This window comes from Podarcis liolepis, assembly GCF_965112155.1.
Source record: "Podarcis liolepis genome assembly, chromosome: 4".
In the NCBI taxonomy this organism is placed as follows: Eukaryota; Metazoa; Chordata; class Lepidosauria; order Squamata; family Lacertidae; genus Podarcis; species Podarcis liolepis.
The window spans coordinates 9837046-9859593 of NC_139558.1; the positions used below are offsets into that span (position 1 = coordinate 9837046).

General features: G+C 44.4%; 1 protein-coding gene across 5 annotated transcripts in view; it reads right to left on the reverse strand.

The window, feature by feature from the left end:
* Nucleotides 1-22548, reverse strand: part of KLF12 (KLF transcription factor 12) — a 243502-nt gene that overhangs the window by 72673 nt on the left and 148281 nt on the right. For all 5 annotated transcript variants that reach the window (XM_083501312.1, XM_083501311.1, XM_083501309.1 and 2 more), the window contains exon 4: nucleotides 7073-7208. In XM_083501312.1, the coding sequence (XP_083357438.1) occupies nucleotides 7073-7208 (136 nt within the window). The remainder of the gene's footprint in view (nucleotides 1-7072; nucleotides 7209-22548) is intronic.

Below are 22548 nucleotides of genomic sequence, written 5' to 3' on the forward strand. Positions count from 1 at the left end.
CTTAAATATTCCCCATCATTGTTTGGGCTTCAGTCATTTTTTTTTTCTTAGCTAGCCTGGAAAATGTTTAGAATTTAGAATTAAATATATATTTCTAGGAAGGTTTGCCGCAAGACAGTGAATGGGACAGGGGAATTTTCAGGGAAGAAGTGGGAAGGATAAGAATCTGTACTTAGTTCATTCTGCCCTTGTCTCACACACACAGACACCAAAAATTCCACCCACAAATCTGTTTTTTGTTGGACCAAAAAAAAAAAAGGTGATATTTGAGGGGATTGACAAGCAGGCAGGAGAATTCCACCCACAATTCTCTCTTACAAATCTTTAACCCTGAGTGTTATGCAACATTGGATTAAGAACCCGGCATTCTAGGGCATGTCATTTTAGAGGATTTTTTTTTTAAAAAAATTATTCAGCGAGGGGTCTTAAAAACATGTTTTTGTGTGTGAGAATTCAATTCTGCTATTATTTTTGTGCTTGGACAACATTTATCTTGGTAAGAAGCACAGAAGCTGCCTTTAGAAAACCAAAGAATTTTAATTTCACCTTCTGAAAATGTCAGGTAATACTAAGTAATATTAATAATGGATAATAGAAACTATGTGAATATACAACTGCAAGCACGTGGCAATCATTTAAAATGATTTCTATGCAATTTTACACACATTTTACGTACCAAGCAAAATCAAATTATGTCAATTTAACCAAAATATCTTTTGAATTCCCAAGTCACATTACAACCTTTTAGCACCCCTCATTTCTGGATTATGGAAGTTGAAAAATTCAGCTGGTTTTGATCTTTCACTATTTAGTTTTCCTGTAGGTATGTAAGTGTATTCAGGGTGAAGTGTTTATTGTTGCCACTCATATTGCTTACATATTTTGGAAGAAAACCAATTTTAAATAAATACATACATAAAGCAGGGCAGCTTCATAGGAATTTTCAGTTTCCTAAGAGATGTACTAGCAGACAAAGGCTAAAGGCCATTATGAGCAGATATGATTGCGTCATCATTTATTTGAAGAGACTACTACAGAATGGCCCTACACAGACACAGATTGAACTTGCATGTTACCTATAGCCAAACCACAGCTTAGCATGAATGTGCTGGCTCCTGAATTGGAGACTGCAGTCACTTTGCTGCTGCCCAGGCTTTTTTGATCAGCACCTGCCTGAAGTCATCGTGAAACCATCACTAAGCAAGTATCATATCTCGAATGGGAATGTTTTCAGTTCTAAGGTTCCTTTTCTAGCAAACAAGCATGCAGAGTAATAAAGCAAAACATCCCTCCATTCTTATCTGGAACTTTCACCTGGAAAGGGCGCTGAACACTGAAATGTGGGCAAGTTTAAGGGGAGCCTATTTAATGTGGGAGAGGTCAATGGAACCAAATGGCAAGAGTACGCAGTCTCTGGTGCACTGGGGATATTTAAATCATGTGATGCTGTAAACAAGACAAAGTTCTTCACCAACCTCAGATATTGTGAAAGAAAGCAACAAGTAACAAATATATGTAACATTCAACACAGTTAGCATTTCTGAAAGTCACAGTATCACTGCAGGAGCTGGAGGAAGGTCACCGCAATCTACACAAGCTATATGTGGTGTGCGTTATAGCTGTCAAGTGTCCAGGTTACAAAAGCACAAATTACTGACGTCTCCTAGTTTTATTAAGCTGGTGTCTAACGACAGATCTGGTGGGAGTTTGAAATCTGTAAATGGTGGCTGTCCTGGTTTTGACTCAAGAGGACAATCGCCCTCGACCAGGAATCCTCGGCGTCTGAACCCTCTGGCAACTGCAGCTCCAAGATGGATTAATGCCCTAGTCCATCTTGTGTTGTTCTAACGGCTATCCTGAGCCCCAAGGAGATACCTCTGCCTCCAGATTCCAACGTCTGACCCACAGATTCCTCAGGGGATCAAGGAAGTCCTGAGGAGAGGTCTCCACACCTGAAAACCATTACCTCGAAAGACCCAACAGCTGTAAAAGAAGGCACCAGCCCTTTAACTGGCCAGGAGACAGCACTTAGGGCACAGGGCCTCTAACCTGCTATAAAATCCACTTTGCTGTTCCAGGACCTTGCTAGATAACTTGGATGTCCACAACCACCTATGGTCCTGAATTAACATTGTCATCTCTCTCCAAGGTGCTGATTTTTATTTTGTCTTGCTCTGATTTTCACCCCTACTCACAGCAGAACCAGAAGCTACTGACCTCCCCTAGTCTGGGCCTCAAACAATCCCAGAAGAACATGTCCAGAACCACCTATCACCAGTTTCTGGGATGCATCTGACATGCACATGCAGACATTCAAAAAACATCTCCTGAATCCTATATCAGATCAGCCAGGTTCCCTGTCTAAAGGATAGCACCAAACAATCCCAGCTGACCCTGTTCCCATCTTTGCCACACTGGGTTGTGCAATGGGACACTTAAGTTACCCTGAGCAATATACATTCCTTTTCATGCCACGTAGGAGGCAATCTATGGGGGGGGGGGGAATCCTACGGTCTCCCGCTGCAATCTACTGGCCTATTTGCCACATGGTTAAAAAAACAAAACAAGAAAACCAAGAACAAAACACCAACAACCCACAGTTGCCATGGAAACAGAAGAAGAAGAAGAAGGTGGGAGCCAAACATGAGCCTGGATTGTTGCAGGAGGCATGTAACTTGCATATGTAAGTTCTCAAGGTTTGGAAAGACTTGTGGTTGAGATCTTGGAAAGCCAATTAAGAGTATACAATACTGAGTTAGATGGATTAATGGTGTAACTCAGCAGAAGTCATATTCAATATGTTGCATGTCCGAGTTCTCTAGAGCAAGAAGCACTGTGCAACTTCAGCAGTCTCTTCCAAACAAAGGGCCTCAGGCATTCTATACAAACAGGGTTCACAGTCGAGTGCCCAGCTCAATGCAAAAAATAGGAGGTGGGGCTTCAATCCATGCTGGTAGACTGTGTTGGCTTGGTGGCATGGCCTGTATTAGACAGTGGATTTGGATTCCTCTGAGGAGGTAAAAACAAACCCCATCCTAACTATATTCTGCTTCCTCCTCCTCCAGCAATCGCACTCCTGAATTAAAATCCAGAGGCCAAAGGCCTTCCAATAGACCTTGTGTTAAAAACAGCAGCATAAAGGCTGGTCTTGACCCTCGTCTAATTCCAAATCATTATGAGACAAGAGGACCAATGGATACTAATGCCAAAGGAGTCCTTCACCTACCACCTTCAGTAAATCACATCAGAGCTGCTGTAGTGTATAACAGTCTCTTACTTTCTCAGCCGTACTCTCTTTTGTGCTGAGAAAATCTGAATGAAGTAAGGAGCACTTTCTGCACCAACCTCTGAGCTAGGGAAGAAAGACTCGTTACAGAGATGGAGCCTCTTCTGCCAGAACGTGGAGGTATGAGTGTACTTCATCCATAGTTGACTGTATGGCACACTTCTCTGTTGTTTTACATGCACTTACAGAGAATGTGAAAATAAAGGAGCGTTCCCCCCACTGTTTGTCTGCCAACACATTCGTGCTGGCATATACCATGTACCTTTTATGAAGGAAGTGATATTTTAGTAGGAGTATTCAGCTGAAAGCTCACACCATTTCCCAGGAAAATTGTCAACCAGATTGAAAAATGTTACCTACTTTGGACACTTTCCAGACCGTCTTGGGAAGATGTTAGCTACTTTATTTAGCTTGCCATCACCTGTTCTGAGTTGTGCATGTGCCCTTAAGAGACATGCACGCCACTAAAACTGGCTGCTTAGGACTGTACATACTGACATCCCATAACATCATCACAGATACACTGCCCAAATGTCACCCTGCTTATTACATCATCCCTGATTGGGTAAGATCACCCACATGATTAATTCAAGAAGAGGAAAAATTAGCACCCATGGTAAATCCATGCTACTGAAAAGGATTTTTAAAGGGATGTTTGTATATTTGTATAGCCCAAATCCAGATAAAGTCCACCATGCTTAAGTCCCACTGAAATTACTAACAAGTTGGGGTTCATTTATGTCCCATCAATTTTAGAGGAACTTTAGGGTAGCTAAGGTTGCAATACCTGCACTCTTACCTGGAATTGAATGCCATTGAGCTTAAAGGGTCTCATGTCTGAATAGACATGTTTAGAACTGCATTGCGAATTTCGTTGAATCTGAGCCTAAGTTTTTTTATTACTGCTTTTCCTTGAAATATCTACTGGCAAATATTCAGTGGAGCTCTATTTAGGTTACGTTTCAATCAAAGTATGGTAAATAAGAGCAAGGGTAGGAGCCTAACAGCAAGAAGACACAGCATTTTGAGTAAGGTAAAAAAAAACAACCATTTCTTTCATGAACCAAGATAATAATGCCAGTTTACTGGAGGACTGGACTGAAATAGGAGCAACTAGGAAGCGGGTGGCGCCGTGGTCTAAACCACAGAGCCTTGGGCTTGCCGATCAGAAGGTCGGCGGTTCGAATCCCCGTGATGGGGTGAGCTCCTGTTGCTCTGTTCCAGCTCCTGCTAACCTAGCAGCTCAAAATCACGCCAAAAAATGAAAGGAGATAAATAGGTATCGCTCCGGTGGAAAGGTAAACGGCGTTTCCGTGCGCTGCTCTGGTTTTGCCAGAAATGGCTTAGTCATGCTGGCCACATGACCCAGAAAAACTGTCAGCGGACAAACGCCGGCTCTCTTGGCCAGTAAAGCGAGATGAGCGCCGCAACCCCAGAGTCGTCTGTGACTGGACCTAACGGTCGGGGGACCTTTGCCTAGGAAGCCAACCAGTGTGGCACCCACAATGCTTCATTGCATGATTTGGGACTCTCTTGCTGGTTCTGACAAGAGTTGGATCCCTGAAAAATAATTCTAAAAGGCCCTCCCAGAATTCTCTGCGATGACCTGGGACTCTGCACCCGAGTGCTAGGAATCACACCTCATCACTGACCTGTTTTTAATATGTAATGCTGTACTGTTTTTAACACTGATTGGGAGCCGCCCAGAGTGGCTGGGGAAACTCAGCCAGATGGGCGGGGTATAAATAATAAATTATTATTATTATTATTATTATTATTATTATTATTATTATTATTATTATTATCTCATTAGAAGCCACTGGGATCTCCCTGCTTTTCTTGGATGGTGTGTGTGTCTGTGTGTGTGTGTGTGTGTGTGTGTGTGTGTGTGTGTGTGTCCAGCCTCCTAGCAGGTCACATAAAAGGGAGAAGAAAATACTGATGGGCTTCTGAACTCCTCCTGCTTATAGATCATTGGTTGTAGAACTGTTTTCCCTCCTCTTTGGCCTGCTCTGCCCCTGACCTTTTGTGAGCTTCTCCCTCTCTGTCACTCTCTCTCTCCAACTTGTTTTCCTCTCGCTTTCCCTCACTGCCCCAAGACACCCATGTCTTGCCTTGTTCCCTAATCCACAGGCTCAGTTCTCATGGGGACAACCTTGCCTAAGGCAGGAAAAAGACTTTCTATTAGCCCTGGATTATTATGACTGCTTGTCAGTGGCATGCGCTCCCTTCTTTTGCTCACTGATGAATATTTGCTACAATCAGCATTTTTAATGCTTCTCATCGCTGCGCCGCATTAAGAGAAAAAGCAAAAACTCAGCCAGAGAAGGTCAGCTATAGTTCATCAGCACCGCTTCAGAAACAAGAATATATTGCATTTGCATACTTATGCTAAAACTCTGTGCAAGATTTGCGTACTTGGAAAAGTTACTCAATAGATTGCAGTATTAAAAGTCTGGGGGAGATAAGGGGGAAAGCTGCAATAGAATACTTTTAGCATCTCGGTTTCATTTTGCCTCTCACTTATTTTCTACGTTTCTCCCGAGGTGCTCCACTTTGTAAAGACACATGTGGCCTTTTTAGGTGATTGACCTAGATTCTCTCCAGATCACACAGAGTTCAACACTTCTTTCTTAACCTGCTTTAGGCTCCGCCAACCCAAAATGGAGTTCACTTCACCCACTGAGGTGACTATAGTACAAAAACACTCCAAGATTAGTGTTTGAAAACTTGCTTTCTGTGAAGAAGAACCATAACATGGGGAGGGGGAGGGGGATGCGAATTATTGCACTGAAAATAATCTCACAACCTATTATAGTGCATTGGCATCACAAGGATGGTCAATGCCACTTAATTTCTGTAAAATAATTACAAAATTGGGGAATCTTTTTATTCCCTCCCTTCATGCGTTAAGATTTTGCAGCTTGCATTAAGCTAGTGTTTTAGTTTGACAGCGGAAACACATCGCCTCTCCTGCAGCATGAAGAATGTTTTTCTTTCCTTCTACACCCTCTGCACCTGTTCCAATGTTATCATTCTGTTATTCTGCAACCTATAGTCCAGTTTTCACTTTGCTTGGCCATTTTCTCCCCTCCTTGTGGTGAAAAAGCTCAACCGTGCATCAAAGCTGACTGGTGATACAGTGCCCCCCCCTCCCCTGCTCACCCCCAGGGCTGTATGCACAAAGTCCCGTTTTTTTATTTAATTTGTTATTTCCACATAAATATCACTTTTGACCATTTAATCTCAAAAGCAGCAACACAACGAAATGAAAAAGGTAAACTAAAATGTAAACACACATCTTTTTTAAAAAAATAAAATAAAATAGAAAAGCATCTACAGTAAAAGATAGCATATCCGTATGAGCAAAAACTCTAGAGGCAGGGCAGAATATTGTAATTGCCCTTCTAAAAGGGCCAGAACATAGGTGTGGTAGCTTTCTCCTAATGGGGAATTGCAGAAGCCACCACTGACAAGGCAGTGTTACTGGTAGATGACCATTTTGGCTCCTAAGCGGTGGTGGTAATACAGATCACTTTTATTTTATTTTATTTTACAAAAAGCTTTACAACTTAATGAGGAGAAAAGAACGAGAAATGGAAAATCAAATTCTAATTGAAAGTGAGCATGTCCACACATTCCCATACAGCAGAAAAGGTAAACGCTAGTAGAACTGGCCCAGTACCTAGACTGATTCAAATGTAGGGCATCTAGAGAATGTCACATGACCGGTGTTTCCATTAGGAACATCCGCCTTGGCGTCCACCCTGAAAACTCAATACTTACTCTTGAACAGCTCTGGCTATAGAGAGAGCTGTGGATCCAGTTTCATTAACACTATCCAAGGTCACATTTGGCAGGTCGTCGTCATCACTGTCACTTTTAATTTGTCTGGGAGATAGGCCACGTGGGTCCATTTGTGCTGGGAAATAAAAGATACACAATGGATTAGAGTCAGCTTAGGAAACACCTCCAGCTAATTCTACTATATGCAACCACTGTACTCATTTCCTTTTACAGTGGTACCTTGGTTTAAGAACAGCTCAGTTAATGAACAACTTGGATGAAGAACGCTGCAAACCCAGAAGTAGGTGTTTTGGCTTGTGAACTTTGCCTTGGAATAAGAACATGTTGAGTGTGTTCCATTTGTAAACTGTCCCCTGCTGCCATGGGAAAGTGCGCCTTGGTTTAAGAATGCTTTGGTTTAAGAACGGACTTCCGGAATGGATTAAGTTCGTAAACCAAGGTACCACTGTACTTAAAATATTCCTACCCCACCTTTCATGGGCTTCCAAGCTGGCTCACAGATATCTATAATCAATCCATAAAGCAATTAAGCAAACAAAAAGCAACTAAACCCTCTAACCTCATGATGAGAACAAATGCAAAACATGTGGCGGGCATGCAAAATAGTTAAAGAATACTAGGAAATGATATATAATGAAATTTAAAAAATGTTTAAAAAACATTTCCCCCAAAACTAGAGGCATTCCTTCTGGGAACGGTACAGAGAGAAGTACCCAGGAGTCAGAATTCTTCTTTTTTTTTTACGTATGCCACCACAGCAGCTCAGATCTTGTTAGCCCCCAAATGGCGGGTGAGGAGGATTGGCAATTTAAAAATGATAGAATATGCAGAGTTAGCAGGTCTAACAAGCAAAATAAGAGGGCAAGAAGATCAAACATATACAGATTGGAATTTTTTGTGGAGTATCTGGAAAACAATAAAAAATGCTAGCAGCATTAAGGTAAATTCAACAGTATGATTGGGGAATAAGGGGAGAAAATGAACTTAAATGGATATACAGTGGTACCTCCGGTTACGAATGGGATCCATTCTGGAGGCCCGGCCATATCCCAAAAATTTCGTAACTGAGGGCGGCCTTCTGCACACACGCATGGTGCATGCGGCAAAACCCGAAGATTCTGTAACCTGGAGGTTACACAACACAAGGTACCACTGTATAAGAATGTGCAGGAATGGTGGGGAAAATCAAAGGAGCCAGGGAAGGGGAAGAAGGAAAGTCATTGAATGTTTTTTATTATAAAGAAAGATATTAACGGTGGAAATGTCTATTTGAATGCAAATGTGATTTTGGAAATGGTAATAATGAAAATTAAAAATTAAAATTAAAAACAAAACATCACAGCGACCGATGCCAACCGACACCGGCACACTTAGGGATCCTCAGAGTTTGCGCATCATGCATAACAGACCTCAGCAACTCAGCATTTTGGGTAATCTACTTTATTTACATATAAACACACACACGGAGCACTGCAACATGGCTCCCTCTCTCTAGCATCAGACAGCAAAGAGAGAAAGAACACATAGTCCCACTTCACGGAACACAGTAACACAAATATCCTGTCTCTGTCACTTCCCACTCTGTGAAGTCAAAACATACACTGTCATGTGATAGACAACAACCCCATGACTGCAATCATGGAGCAGGAATTCTAACACACTGATCTAAGAACTAGGGTTAGGGGGTGGGGTTAAAGAATTAGGCCTGCAGTTTGACCCTAAAGGTATTTTCTCAGAAGCGGGTCCCTCTTTGCTCAATGGGCTGATTCCTATTAAGGCAAAAATGGACCCAGCAACCCCATGTCTCCTCTTCGCTCTCCCGAACACCCAGTAAACAAAGATCTAAGACGTGATGCCATTGCATTGCCATGTTCCACCTCCACACTTCATTGCCGCTGTGCGGGCAGAGGAACTGAAAGCACGATGACCTCATGCCAGGCCTTTTAATTTAGGAGGCATTAATGGGGGAGAAAGCAGGGAGGTGAGCTGAGGCGGCTGCTTCTGGCAGCGGCCCCCACACTTTATGTATTCTTAGAACCGCAGACAGCAATTACATCTATAGCAATTATCTGTGCTGGTACTACAGAAAACAGCCACCCCTAGGTAACCTGGGCGGTAAGAGACGTGAGGCTCCTCACAATGGCAATCTCACGTGACAGGCAAAATACAAAACACAGCGCAAATGTGCAGTACTAAAAACAACACCCCACCTTTTAGAAGCCACAAATCACACCTGGAAAGAATGCTACCTTTTCGTGCACATAATTACTTTCAGATTTAGGTGGCTTGACAATAGAGATGATGAGAGCTTAACAAATGACGCAGCATTTAGCTCTGAAGTAATAAGGTTTAAAGGGACGCGGGTGGCGCGGTGGGTTAAACCACAGAGCCTAGGACTTGCCGATCAGAAGGTCGGCGGTTCGAAACCCTGTGACGGGGTGAGCTCCCGTTGCTTGGTCCCTGCTCCTGCCAACATAGCAGTTCGAAAGCACGTCAAAGTGCAAGTAGATAAATAGGTACCACTCTGGTGGGAAGGTAAACGGCGTTTCCGTGCACTGCTCTATTTCGCCAGAAGTGGCTTAGTCATGCTGGCCACATGACCCGGAAGCTGTACGCCGGCTCCCTTGGCCAATAAAGCGAGATGAGCGCTGCAACCCCAGAGTCGGCCACGACTGGACCTAATGGTCAGGGGTCCCTTTACCTTTAGTAAGGTTTAAGCAGGATTTAAATACAAGTCAGGTCAGAAAGAAATGTTAGCAAAGTGCAGAAAGAACAGGAATTCCACAGCAGATGTATGTATGTATGTATGTGTGTGTGTTTGTGTGTGCGCGCACTGCCTTGTTCAGGATCTTATCAGCAGGAAGCCATAGCAGAGTCTACCCACTCAATGCCATCTTAGAAGCACAGGATTAATTACGGGACCGCCTCTCCTGGTCCCAGGGAGGACCTTAAGGTCCATAAATAACAACCCTTTGGAGGTCCCAAGCCTCAAGGAGGTTAGATTGGTTTCAACTAGGGCCAGGGCCTTTTCCACAGTGGCTCCGATGTGGTGGAACACTCTGTCACAAGAGACCAGGGCCCTGCCAGTGTGGTGTAGTGGTTAAGAGCGGTAGTCTCGTAATCTGGTGAACCGGGTTCACTTCCCCGCTCCTCCACACACAGCTGCTGGGTGACCTTGGGCCAGTCACACTTCTCTGAAGTCTCTCAGCCCCACTCACCTCACAAAGTGTTTGTTGTGGGGGAGGAAGGGAAAGGAGAATGCTAGCCGCTTTGAGACTCCTTCTGGTAGTGATAAAGCGGGATATCAAATTCAAACTCTTCTTCTTCTTCAGGATTTGATATCTTTCCGCAGGGCCTGCAAGACAGAGCTGTTCTGCCTGCCCTTCGGCTTAGACTCACTCTGATCCCTTATATGGGATTTGGTATATAAAATTTCCCTTGGTTTTTTTGCTGGCCCATGTATGACTAGCATGGATAACTGGCTCGGATGAATATCTGATGTTTCCTCCCTGTATGGTCTTGATTTATGGGCTACTACTAAAATGAGGCTGCATTTTAAGCTGTATTTTAAGCCGTATTTTAATTGTTTCTTTGTTTGTTTTCTATTAAGTTTTACAGTGGTGCCTCGCAAGACGAAATTAATTCGTTCCGCAAGTTTTTTCTTCTTGCGAGTTTTTCGTCTTGCGAAGCACGGTTTCCCATAGGAATGCATTGAAAATCAATTAATGCGTTCCTAGGGAAACCGCTTGCCAGGCTGGCGGTGCGGAGAAGGGCTTTTCTCCCCACCGCAAGCCTTCAGGACAGGTACGGGAACAGAGGGGAAGGCGCGCAGCGCTTTCCCTCTGTTCCCGGGGCTTGCGTGGGAGGAGGGTTTTTCCTCCCCACCGCCAACATTCAGAACAGCATTCTGAATGTTGGCGGTGGGAAGGAAAACCCTCCTCCCACCCCAAGTCTTCAGGAAAGCCATCCGAAGCTGGGCGGCGGGAGGAGGCGCCCCCCCCCGGCATCGGAGCTTCGTTCCGATGCCGGGCGGGGGGAGGAGGCGTCCCCCCCCGCCCGGCTTCGGAGCTTCGTTCCGATGCCGGACGGGGGGAGGAGGCGTTCCCCCCCCCGCCCGGCATCGGAGCTTCGTTCCGATGCCGGGCGGGGGGAGGAGGTCCGAGGACAGTGGGGAAGACGCGCTGCGCTTCCCCGCTGTCCCGGAGATTTCCCTATGGGCTGTCGTCTTGCGAAGCAAGCCCATAGGGAAATTCGTTTTGCGAAGCGCCTCCAAAACGGAAAACCCTTTCGTCTAGCGGGTTTTCCGTCTTGCGAGGCGTTCGTCTTGCGGGGTACCACTGTATTGTAATTCATATTTGGTGTTAGCTGCCCTGAGCCCAGCCCTGGCCGGGGAGGTAAAGGTAAAGGTACCCCTGACCATCACGTCCAGTCGTGACCGACTCTGGGGTTGTGTGCTCATCTCGCTCAAGAGGCCGGGAGCCGGTGCTTGTCCTCAGACAGCTTCCGGGTCACGTGGACAGCGTGACTAAGCCGCTTCTGGCGGACCAGAGCAGCACACGGAAACGCCGTTACCTTCCCGCTCCCCGCCGGAGAGCGGTTCCTATTTATCTACTTGCACTTTGAGGTGCTTTCGAACTGCTAGGTTGACAGGAGCTGGGACCAAACAAGGGGGGCTCACCCCGTTGCGGGGATTCGAACCGCCGACCTTCCGATCAACAAGTCCTAGGCACCGTGGTTTAACCCACAGCTCCACCTGGCTGGGGAGGGTGGGGTATAAATAAAATTTGTTGTTATTGTTGTTATTATTATTATTATTATTATTATTATTCCCTAGAAGGGGGTTTGATTTATTTTTATTGAACCCTGTGGTCCACTACAATGCAAAATAGTGGCTCAGGGGGACCTGCAATGTCTCTGAGCCTGTGCTTGGTCCAGTAATTTGTTTTCAGAACAGTTCTTTCAGACAAAAATCCACTTCTGGTTTTCCCCAAAGCTTTTCAGTAAACCAAAAATGGGATAATTTTTTGTTGATTATATATATATATATGCAGGTTTTGGTGTCTTCGGGTGTCTTCCCGTGTAAGAGTTGGGGTGTCTAGGCGACGTTTCGACGAGGTCTCACTCGTCATCTTCAGGCTGGTGCTTACGGCTTCTTGTTACTGGAACAGAGCAGGATCTCAGTGTTTGAGTTCCTATAAATACTGTTGAGGGGGTGTGGTGTATTCTGGGCAGAGAGGAAGTTCCCAGGATAGTGTGACTTTTCTTCTTTTGTTCCTTAATTACTTGAGGGATATCTTGAGTGATTTCTTGAGTGATATTCTGAGTACCACTTAGGAGGGTCATTAAGAGTGGATTAGTTGCTAAAGCTTTCGTGTCTTGACCTCTTGAACTTGTGAAGAGTTTTTCTGAGAAGATGGCTGTACTGCACTTAATTGTGCTCTGGCTTGGCTTCGTGTATAGGGGCGAGCTGTGGTTTTGTGCCCTGTGCCAGTCAGATCTGTGTAGGGATTGCAGGGGGGTGTAGCATCCGGAGGTGCCACTATGGTTTGGCTACTGGATGGTGTCTGTAATTTATCTGTGGAGAGGGTCTGGGTTTGGGTCTGGTGTGGTTGATTGGTGATGGTGTTCTGTGTGCCTCTGGTTCTGGTGTCGGTTTTTGTGGGGAGGGCTAATTTCCAGATGTCTGGCAGGCGGGACGTGTCGTCACGCTTGTTCATGTTGTGAGGGTGTTTCTCTATCTCGATGGCTTCCATGATTATTCTCTTGTGGTGATGTTCCATGTTAAAGAGCAATTTGGAATCTGCAAAATTAATTTCGTGTCCTGTTTCTTTCATGTGTTGGAAAAGAGAGGAAGTTTTTTCTTCTTTTTTGACGGCATTCTTGTGTTCTGCGATACGTGCATTTATTCGTCTGTTTGTTTGTCCAATGTACGTGGCTGGGCAGACTTTGCAGGGTATTTCATAGTACAGCCATCTTCTCAGAAAAACTCTTCACAAGTTCAAGAGGTCAAGACACGAAAGCTTTAGCAACTAATCCACTCTTAATGACCCTCCTAAGTGGTACTCAGAATATCACTCAAGAAATCACTCAAGATATCCCTCAAGTAATTAAGGAACAAAAGAAGAAAAGTCACACTATCCTGGGAACTTCCTCTCTGCCCAGAATACACCACACCCCCTCAACAGTATTTATAGGAACTCAAACACTGAGATCCTGCTCTGTTCCAGTAACAAGAAGCCGTAAGCACCAGCCTGAAGATGACGAGTGAGACCTCGTCGAAACGTCGCCTAGACACCCCAACTCTTACACGGGAAGACACCCGAAGACACCAAAACCTGCATTCCTGTACCCGTGAAAATCTACGAAAGCAAATATATATATATATATATATATATATATATATATATATATATATATATATAAAAGCAGAGACATCACCTTGCCAACAAAGGTCCGTATAGTTAAAACTATGGTTTTCCCAGTAGTGATGTATGGAAGTGAGAGCTGGACCATAAAGAAGGCTGATCGCCGAAGAATTGATGCTTTTGAATTATGGTGCTGGAGGAGTCTCTTGAGAGTCCCATGGACTGCAAGAAGATCAAACCTCTCCATTCGGAAGGAAATCAGCCCTGAGTGCTCACTGGAAGGACAGATTGTGAAGCTGAGGCTCCAATACTTTGGCCACCTCATGAGAAGAGAAGACTCCCTGGAAAAGACCCTGATGTTGGGAAAGATTGAGGGCACAAGGAGAAGGGGAAGACAGAGGACGAGATGGTTGGATAGTGTTCTCAAAGCTACCAGCATGAGTTTGACCAAACTGCGGGAGGCCGTGGAAGACAGGAGTGCCTGGCGTACTCTGGTCCATGGGGTCACGAAGAGTAGGACACAGCTAAACAACAATAACATTGTCCAGTAGCACCTTAGAGACAGATACACTGAAACAGAAGTCACCAGACCCTTATATATAGAGGGTGGGGTGGGGTTTTTCTCAGGAGGGTAGTAGGAGATGGGTGATTGACTCAATTGGTATGGTAAACCTGTTGATGACTAAATAAAAAAATTCCTTCCAATAGCACCTTAAAGACCAACTAAGTTAGTTCTTGGTATGAGCTTTCGTGTGCATGCACACTTCTTCAGATACATGCACACGAAAGCTCATACCAAGAACTAACTTAGTTGGTCTTTAAGGTGCTATTGGAAGGAATTTTTTTATTTTGACTATGGCAGACCAACACGGCTACCTATCTACTACTGTTGATGACTGTTAGCGACTGCAATTAGTCCTACAGGGAAAAGCATGGGATAGTATGCAGATGATTAGCATATGTAATGAGACAGGAATCCAATATCTCTATTCAGACCAGGTCTCTCCATAGTTTGCCGTTTAGTGATAAATTGTAATTCAGCAACTTCTCTTTCAAGTCTGTTTCTGAAACTCTTTTGTAGTAAGATAGATGCTTTGAGATCCTGTATTGAATGTCCTGGGAGACTGAAGTGTTCTCCTATTGGCTTCTCTTTTTGTTGATGCTTATGGCAAATAATTGGAAAACAGAAACTCCCGTTGATCTACGCAAATCCTCCCCATCTATACTGCTCCACAAATGATTTCTGTGGCAGACTTTCTATGGCAAAGTGAATCGAATGCTTTCCTTGTAAGGTGGGATCTGGGAGAAGCAAGTTTTGCAGTCTGCTGAATGTCCTAATGGGGCAATTGACATTTTTGGATCTCGGCAGTAACTCTAGAACTAATATATAAAGAAGAGGTTTCATGTGCATGTTTAAGGAAACACGCAGGTCTTCGTCGGGTTTACAATGATGCCAGATTGACACATTCCGTTTTGACATTAGAAAGTCACCCTAATATTGCTTACATTGGAGTTCATATTTTAAAATGTTTTATGGTGGCTTTGTTTTTATTGTAATTTTATACTTCAGAGTTGAAATCCCTCTTGAGAAGGCTTAACTCTAAAGCAGGCATCCCCAAACTTGGCCCTCCAGATGTTTTGGGACTACAACTTCCATCTTCCCTAGCTAACAGGACCAGTGGTCAGGGATGATGGGAACTGTAGTCCCCAAACAGCTGGAGGGCCTGAGTTTGGCCATGCCTGCTCTAAAGGGTGGCCTAAAAGATTTTTAAATGAATAAATTCCCGCATTGCAAAAGGCTGAACTAGATGATCCTTGGGCTTCCTTCCAACTCTCCAATTCTATGAAATAAAAGAAATTCTTGGCCATCCTTTCATGGTGAAAATTTATTCCAAGTTGTCACAATCACATGGTATTTTTAAAATCCACTGTATTATTTTTTTAAAAAATGTTAATTTCCTATCAATCTCCAAGATATGGTAAAGCTGAGGTCTTCTTATGTGGGATATATATTGAAGAATTCTTCTACCATACAAAAATACCTGCAGATGGCTTTGCACAAATTTATTGTAAATGAACGCGAGACTCAGGCCTAAGATTCAACCTGATTTAAGCCCTCCTGAAAGATAAGCTTATTCATCTGAAGTACAAAGGAACAAGTCCCAATCTCTATTTACTGTAGATAAACAGGAAATACAGGAGGAGGAGAACATAAACTGGAAAAGACCCAAAGGGAATCACAAAGATTTGATGACAGAGGCTTACATGGTGGGAGTGGGGGGAGGTCAAATGCCTCTCTCAAGAGGACTGAGCTCACCATAACCATCATCAGAATTATATTCGCAAAGGCACTCTATATTATCAAATCCTGTTGTGGCTTTATGAGGACCCTTGAAATGTTTGCTCTTCTCCTAAAAGCTCAATCCACAGATTTCCGTAATCAGACAGTATCAAATGGCATAGTGGCTTTGCCCTCCGTAGTAGCGAACAGCTGGGATATTCAAGCAAGGAACAGGCAAATGCAATTTCTTAAGAGATACTTTAGAATTTTAAGGCAACCTTTCTCTCTCTTTTTTGGTCAATAGTGCCAATTGCCTAACTAACCTCTACAACAAATCATGGGTTGTTGTTGCTTTGCTGCGAAGTTGTACGTGGCGACTAGAATCACTTGATTCACAGAACGTAAGAGACCATCAATTCCCAATTCCCCGTTAGCAAACTAAAGGGGGGAAACATCCTTCAGTATTAAAGCCTATTTGCAAATGATACTCCATCAACTTCATCACTTAGCTGTGGCTTTAAAATGGCAGCTATATTATCTTGCCCTTTCTGAATTATGCAACTAATTATGCAGTAAGTTTGCTAATGCGGCAAGACGATCATTTCTTGGACACGGAGGCTGAATATTAACATAGCTCCATGTGCAGGGAACCGCTGGCGGGCTGGGGGAGTGGGACTTCTAACAGAACTGTTGGCAAGCTGAGATGCTGCCTTGAAAAAGCAGGGCACACCAAACCTGCAAAACTTGAGAGAGCCTCCAGCTCAAACAGATTGAGGTTGAATCCTGACAAGACAGAAGTACTGTTTTGGGGGGGACAGGAGGCGGGCAGGTGTGGAGGATTCCCTGGTCCTGAATAGGGTAACTGTGCCCCTGAAGGACCAGGTGTGAAGCCTGGGAGTCATTTTGGACTCACAGCTATCCATGGAGGCGCAGGTCAATTCTGTGTCCAGGGCAGCTGTTTACCAGCTCCATCTGGTACGTAGGCTGAGACCCTATCTGCCTGCAGACTGCCTCGCCAGAGTGGTGCATGCTCTGGTTATCTCCTGCTTGGACTACTGCAATGCGCTCTACGTGGGGCTACCTTGGAAGGTGACCCGGAAACTACAACTAATCCAGAACGCGGCAGCTAGACTGGTGACTGGGAGCGGCTGCAGAGACCACATAACACCGGTCTTGAAAGACCTACATTGGCTCCCAGTACATTTCCAATCACAATTCAAAGTGTTGGTGCTGACCTTTAAAGCCCTAAATGGCCTTGGTCCAGTATATCTGAAGGAGTGTCTCCAACCCCATCGTTCTGCCCGGACACTGAGGTCCAGCACCGAGGGCCTTCTGGCAGTTCCCTCACTGCGAGAAGCCAAGTTACAGGGAACCAGGCAGAGGGCCTTCTCGGTAGTGGCACCTTCCCTGTGGAACGCCTCCCACCAGATGTCAAAGAGAACAACAACTACCAAGCTTTTAGAAGACATCTGAAGGCAGCCCTGTTTAGGGAAGCTTTTAATGTTTGATGTATTATAGTATTTTAATATTTTTTTGGAAGCCGCCCAGAGTGGCTGGGGAAGCCCAGCCAGATGGGCGGGGTATAAATAAATTATTATTATTATTATTATTATTATTATTATTATTATTATTATTATTATCATCATCATCAATGCAGCCCACAAAATGCCCGGTTTTGCTGCCCAGGTAGGAATCCTGAAGTAAAAGTGTTGCCAAACACCTGGCAGGCCGGTCCAATATGTGGCTGCCTTCAGCTTAGACACGCAGAGGTTGTGCAGGCCTTCATACATACAGTGGTACCTCGGGTTACATACGCTTCAGGTTACAGACTCTGCTAACCCAGAAATATTACCTCGGGTTAAAAACTTTGCTTCAGGATGAGAGCAGAAATCACGTGGCGGCAGCGGGAGGCCCCATTAGCTAAAGTGGTGCTTCAGGTTAAGAACAGTTTCAGGTTAAGAACGGACCTCTGGAACGAATTAAGTACTTAACCCGAGGTACCACTGTATTGGGCCTCACCTACACTCCAGCACAAGGAAGATTACAGAGAAATCACAAGGTGCCCATGTGCATCAAAAGGTAAAGGGACCCCTGACCGTTAGGTCCAGTCGTGACCGACTCTGGTGTTGTGGCGCTCATCTCGCTTTATTGGCCGATGGAGCCGGCGTACAGCTTCCAGGTCATGTGGCCAGCATGACTAAGCCACTTCTGGCGAACCAGAGCAGCGCACGGAAACGCGGTTTACCTTCCCGCCGGAGTGGTACCTATTTATCTACTTGCACTTTTGACGTGCTTTTGAACTGCTAGGTTGGCAGGAGCATTAGTGACAGCTCAATGTGTAGTTGTGCTTTGAAGATTTCTTCCCAAAAACCCAAAGAGTTTGCACCTGTCATGGGACTGCCAAGGAACGCCTTTGAGTTGGGGGGAGGAGAAGAGTCAGAGCGGGAACAGTCACAAGGAGACAGAGCGGAAGTGACGGAAGGGGAAGAGGGAGAGAGCCAGGAGGCAGGAAGGCTCTCCACTGCTGAAGCAGAGCCCCAGCACCGCATAGAGAGCTCCGGAACAGACGGAGAGCCTTCGGCACAGGAAAGGAGAGGGTTAAAGCGCAGGGATCAGAGACGTCCCATGAAGCTCCCCTGCCTCTTCTGTTGGAGGAGAAGCAGAAGACCACTCCCCAAATCTGAACCGGACGATTCGGATGCATGATTGTACCATGCTGCTTGTACATATGTGAAATAAAGAACTGTAATAGGAATGGAATTGCCCAAAAAAGACGTTAGATTGTTTTTGTATGCCACAACTGCAGCGAGAATTTTATTAGCCAAAAATTGGAAAGCACAAGAAATACCAACAGTGGAAGATTGGCGGATGAAGATGTTGGACTTTTTGGAGCTGGCCGATCTGACTAGAAGAATCCGCAATCAGAAAGAGGAGAAATATCAAGAAGATTGGAAGAAATTTAAGGAATATCTAGCTAAATATTATAATATAAGTGGAAATACTTGCAAGGATTAAATTGGTTTAGGATTAAAGTATGTTGAATTGTATAATACTATGGATTGAGATTATGATGAAAAGAAAGGAAGTTAGTAATTTAAACTCATTAATTATATTAGAAAGTGAATATTGGAAAATTGCTAAAATGAGATTTAATGAAGATCAGTTAGGAAGGATTCGAGGAAGTCACTTAATAATGGAAATTAATTTGGATTCTAATTGGAAGAAATTTTATATGTTTGGGTTTTTTTATATGTTTTGTTTTTTTGTGTTGTGTTGTATTTGTTATAGACTTGGAAAATTAATATTTTTTTTTATAAAAAAAAGTAAAATAAAGAACTGTCAATATCTCTCTGAGTGAGCAGAGGGTGCTTATTGCAAAGAGCATACACAAACCATCACAGCACCCTACTGTTGTTTGCATATATGTTAGAAAACAGGTAAATGTTTTAAATGTTCAGCTTTTGTTAGATCACGCCCAGTCTGTTTATAATCCTCAAACAACACAAATGACGTGCCTTGTGAATTGACATAGGGCCATCACAGTTTCTAATCATAAGCGGGTTCTGCTGTCAGAAATATGATGTATTGATTGTGCATAATTAGATTCATGCAACGCCCCAACAACAACATCTGGAAGACATCACTTGCATTTGTCTGCACACTGATTTGCTGGCATTCCCGCCCCCTCCACCCCAGTAGCTTACTCTATACCTGGCTTTTCCATGATCTACCATCACTTTTAATTGCGCTGCCCTTTCTGGAGGATTTAGTGAAGTGGACGAACACTTCCTAAATATAGGATGGGACCAGAAAGCTCAGAGACCTAAAGATAAGCTGTGATTGAAGGAAATGTTTCGAGGTGAAAGGGGGCGATTTCCTAAATCACTGCTACTGCCCTGTCACTTTTCAATTACTCCAACTTGCCTTCCTGCCCCCGTTATCGGCTGGCAGATGAAAACTCACCCCCCCCATGCATAGGCTGACATTTCCAATGAATATCTCCACCTAAAGGCACCATCTAACACAAAGCAAATACTAACTACTCGTAGTACTACTTCTGCTACTATTGAGGCAGAATATCACCACCACAGGGACGCGGGTGGCGCTGTGGGTTAAACCACAGAGCCTAGGACTTGCTGATCAGAAGGTTGGCGGTTCGAATCCCCACAACGGAGTGAGCTCCCATTGCTCGGTCCCTGCTCCTGCCAACCTAGCAGTTCGGAAGCACCTTAAACTGCAAGTAGATAAATAGGTACCGCTCTGGTGGGAAGGCAAATGCCGTTTCCGTGCACTGCTCTGGTTCGCCAGAAGCGGCTTAGTCATGCTGGCCACATGACCTGGATGCTGTACGCCGGCTCCCTCGGCCAATAAAGTGAGATGAGCGCGGCAACCCCAGAGTCAGTCACGACTGGACCTAATGGTCAGGGGTCCCTTTACCTTTTTATCACCACCATATTATGCCACTGCTGAAATAATTTCACTGGGTGCCCATTAGCTACATGCCCAGCCAAATGCTGCTTTGTTCCTTTCTTCAGGATAGGAAGATGCAATTCTCTATGTGTCTTCTTAAACTATAGTTTTAAACTTGGTTTTATATGTGCAATTCTTTTAACTGTTTCACTATATATAACTCTTGTATGTATTTTATTATATTAAATCGCTTCAGGATGCCTCACAGAAAATGAAATATTATTGCTGCTGCTACTAAATGTCTCTCAATATGTTCAAACAAATCCATTTTTGTTGTAGGTTGAGCCTTGCATTCAAGTTATATTAAGTTTTGAGACAAGGCCTAACCTTAAATTGAACCTATGTTTGTTATTTGTTTTGGAGAAGGTTTGCAGCTTCGAAATTAACCCAAAGCAAAAAGCAAAACAAACACACAAACAAACAAACAAACAAACAGCAGAACACTGTGGGGGTTTTGGTATTGGTTACTGTTTTTAAAATATCCCATTGAGTTTAGAGAACACACATTTGGCAACAAATGGGAACTAATCTCATACAGAAAAAAAAGTTTTTTATATCCTGAAGGAACAAACAAGGGTTGGTTTCCCCCCAATGTGTTTGTATAATATCCATATCTATCTATATCCACATCACTGCTAAACACAACCTTATATCTAGATTTCCTCCTCAACTTTTCTAGACACCAGAACTGAAATGTAAGATAAACAGCTGGGATTTCTATATGCACAATTAATTCTTGTGTTGGCTAATATGTCTTCGTAGACTTATCAATTGCATGGCTGGATTAAACACACCATGAGTTGATTTGGTAACAGACAAAGACACTTCATTTATTGTAGTAAGAGAACACAGAAAATTGGTGGAAAACTTTCTTAAAGAATAAGGAAGAAAAGAGACTTGGGCTATTCTTTCCCCTTAAATTAATAATGTCAGTATTGGAATACCAATCAATAACAAAGCACCATTACCTTAATAAACTACCCAAGTAGAGGAGTAAGTGGTTCAATAACTGGCAGACACTATCTATAATATCCATAGGATGGGAAGTTGGGCTTGGGTCCAGGAGTCGCGGGTTTAAGTCTCACAGCTACTATGAATTTATAAGGTGAATTCAAGAATATCTGTACTCTCAGTCCCACTTCCCCATTTGAGGAAAGGGAATAATGACCTGTTTCACTGAGAACTGTGTGGATGAGCAATTTTGGACAAGCAACTTGCAGGTTTTGCCAAAGGCCTGTAATTAATGTAGGGAGGGATTTATGGTTTTCCCTGTTGTAAAGGGACAGAGAGAAGGTTTGCATATGAGCATACAAAGTACACTGGTACCTCGGGTTATGAACTTAATTTGTTCCGGAGGTCCGTTCTTAACCCGAAACCGTTCTTAACCTGAGATGCGCTTTCGCTAATGGGGCCTCCCGCTCCCACCGTGCCGCCGGCGCACGATTTCCGTTCCCATCCTGGGGCAAAGTTCTCAACCTGAGGTACTACTTCCGGGTTAGTGGAGTTTGTAACCCAAAGTATTTGTAACCCGAGGTACCACTGTACTAAATCACATTAGGTAGCCAACATTGGTTCCTTCCAATGTTGCTGGACTCCAGCTCCCATTTGACCCAGTCAGCATGGCCATGATGGGATGAGGCCGCTATTGCCTACTGACAGCTTCTAGGAGCCACAGGTGACAGCTGAGTGCCGAGTGGGGACCAAAGGTGGACAAACTACCCCAGAAGGGGAACACGCTCTACGTGGGGCTAACTTTGAAGGTGGCCCAGAAACTGCAACTAATCCAGAATGCAGCAGCTAGACTGGTGACTGGGAGCAGCCGCCAAGACCGTATAACACCGATCTTGGTACTTCGGCTCCCAGTATATTTCCGAGCACAATTCAAAGTGTTGGTGCTGATCTTTAAAGCCCTAAAATGCCTCGGCCCAGTATACCTGAAGGAGTGTCTCCACCCCCATTGTTCAGCCCAGACAATGAGGTCCAACCTTCTGGCGGTTACCTCACTGAGAGAAGTGAGGTTACACGGAACCAGGCAGAGGGCCTTCTCAGTGGTGGCGCCCGCCCTGTGGCACGCCCTCCCATCAGATGTCAAGGAAATAAACAACTATCTGACTTTTAGAAGACACCTGAAGGCACCTCTGCATAAAGGTAAAGGTAAAGGTAAAGGCACCCCTGCCCGTACGGGCCAGTCGTGACCGACTAGGGTTGCACGCTCATCTCGCTCAAGAGGCCGGGAGCCGGCGCCGTCCGAAGACACTTCTGGGTCACGTGGCTAGCGTGACGAAGCTGCAACTGGTGAGCCAGCACCCGTGCCGCACACGGAAACGCCGTTTACCTTC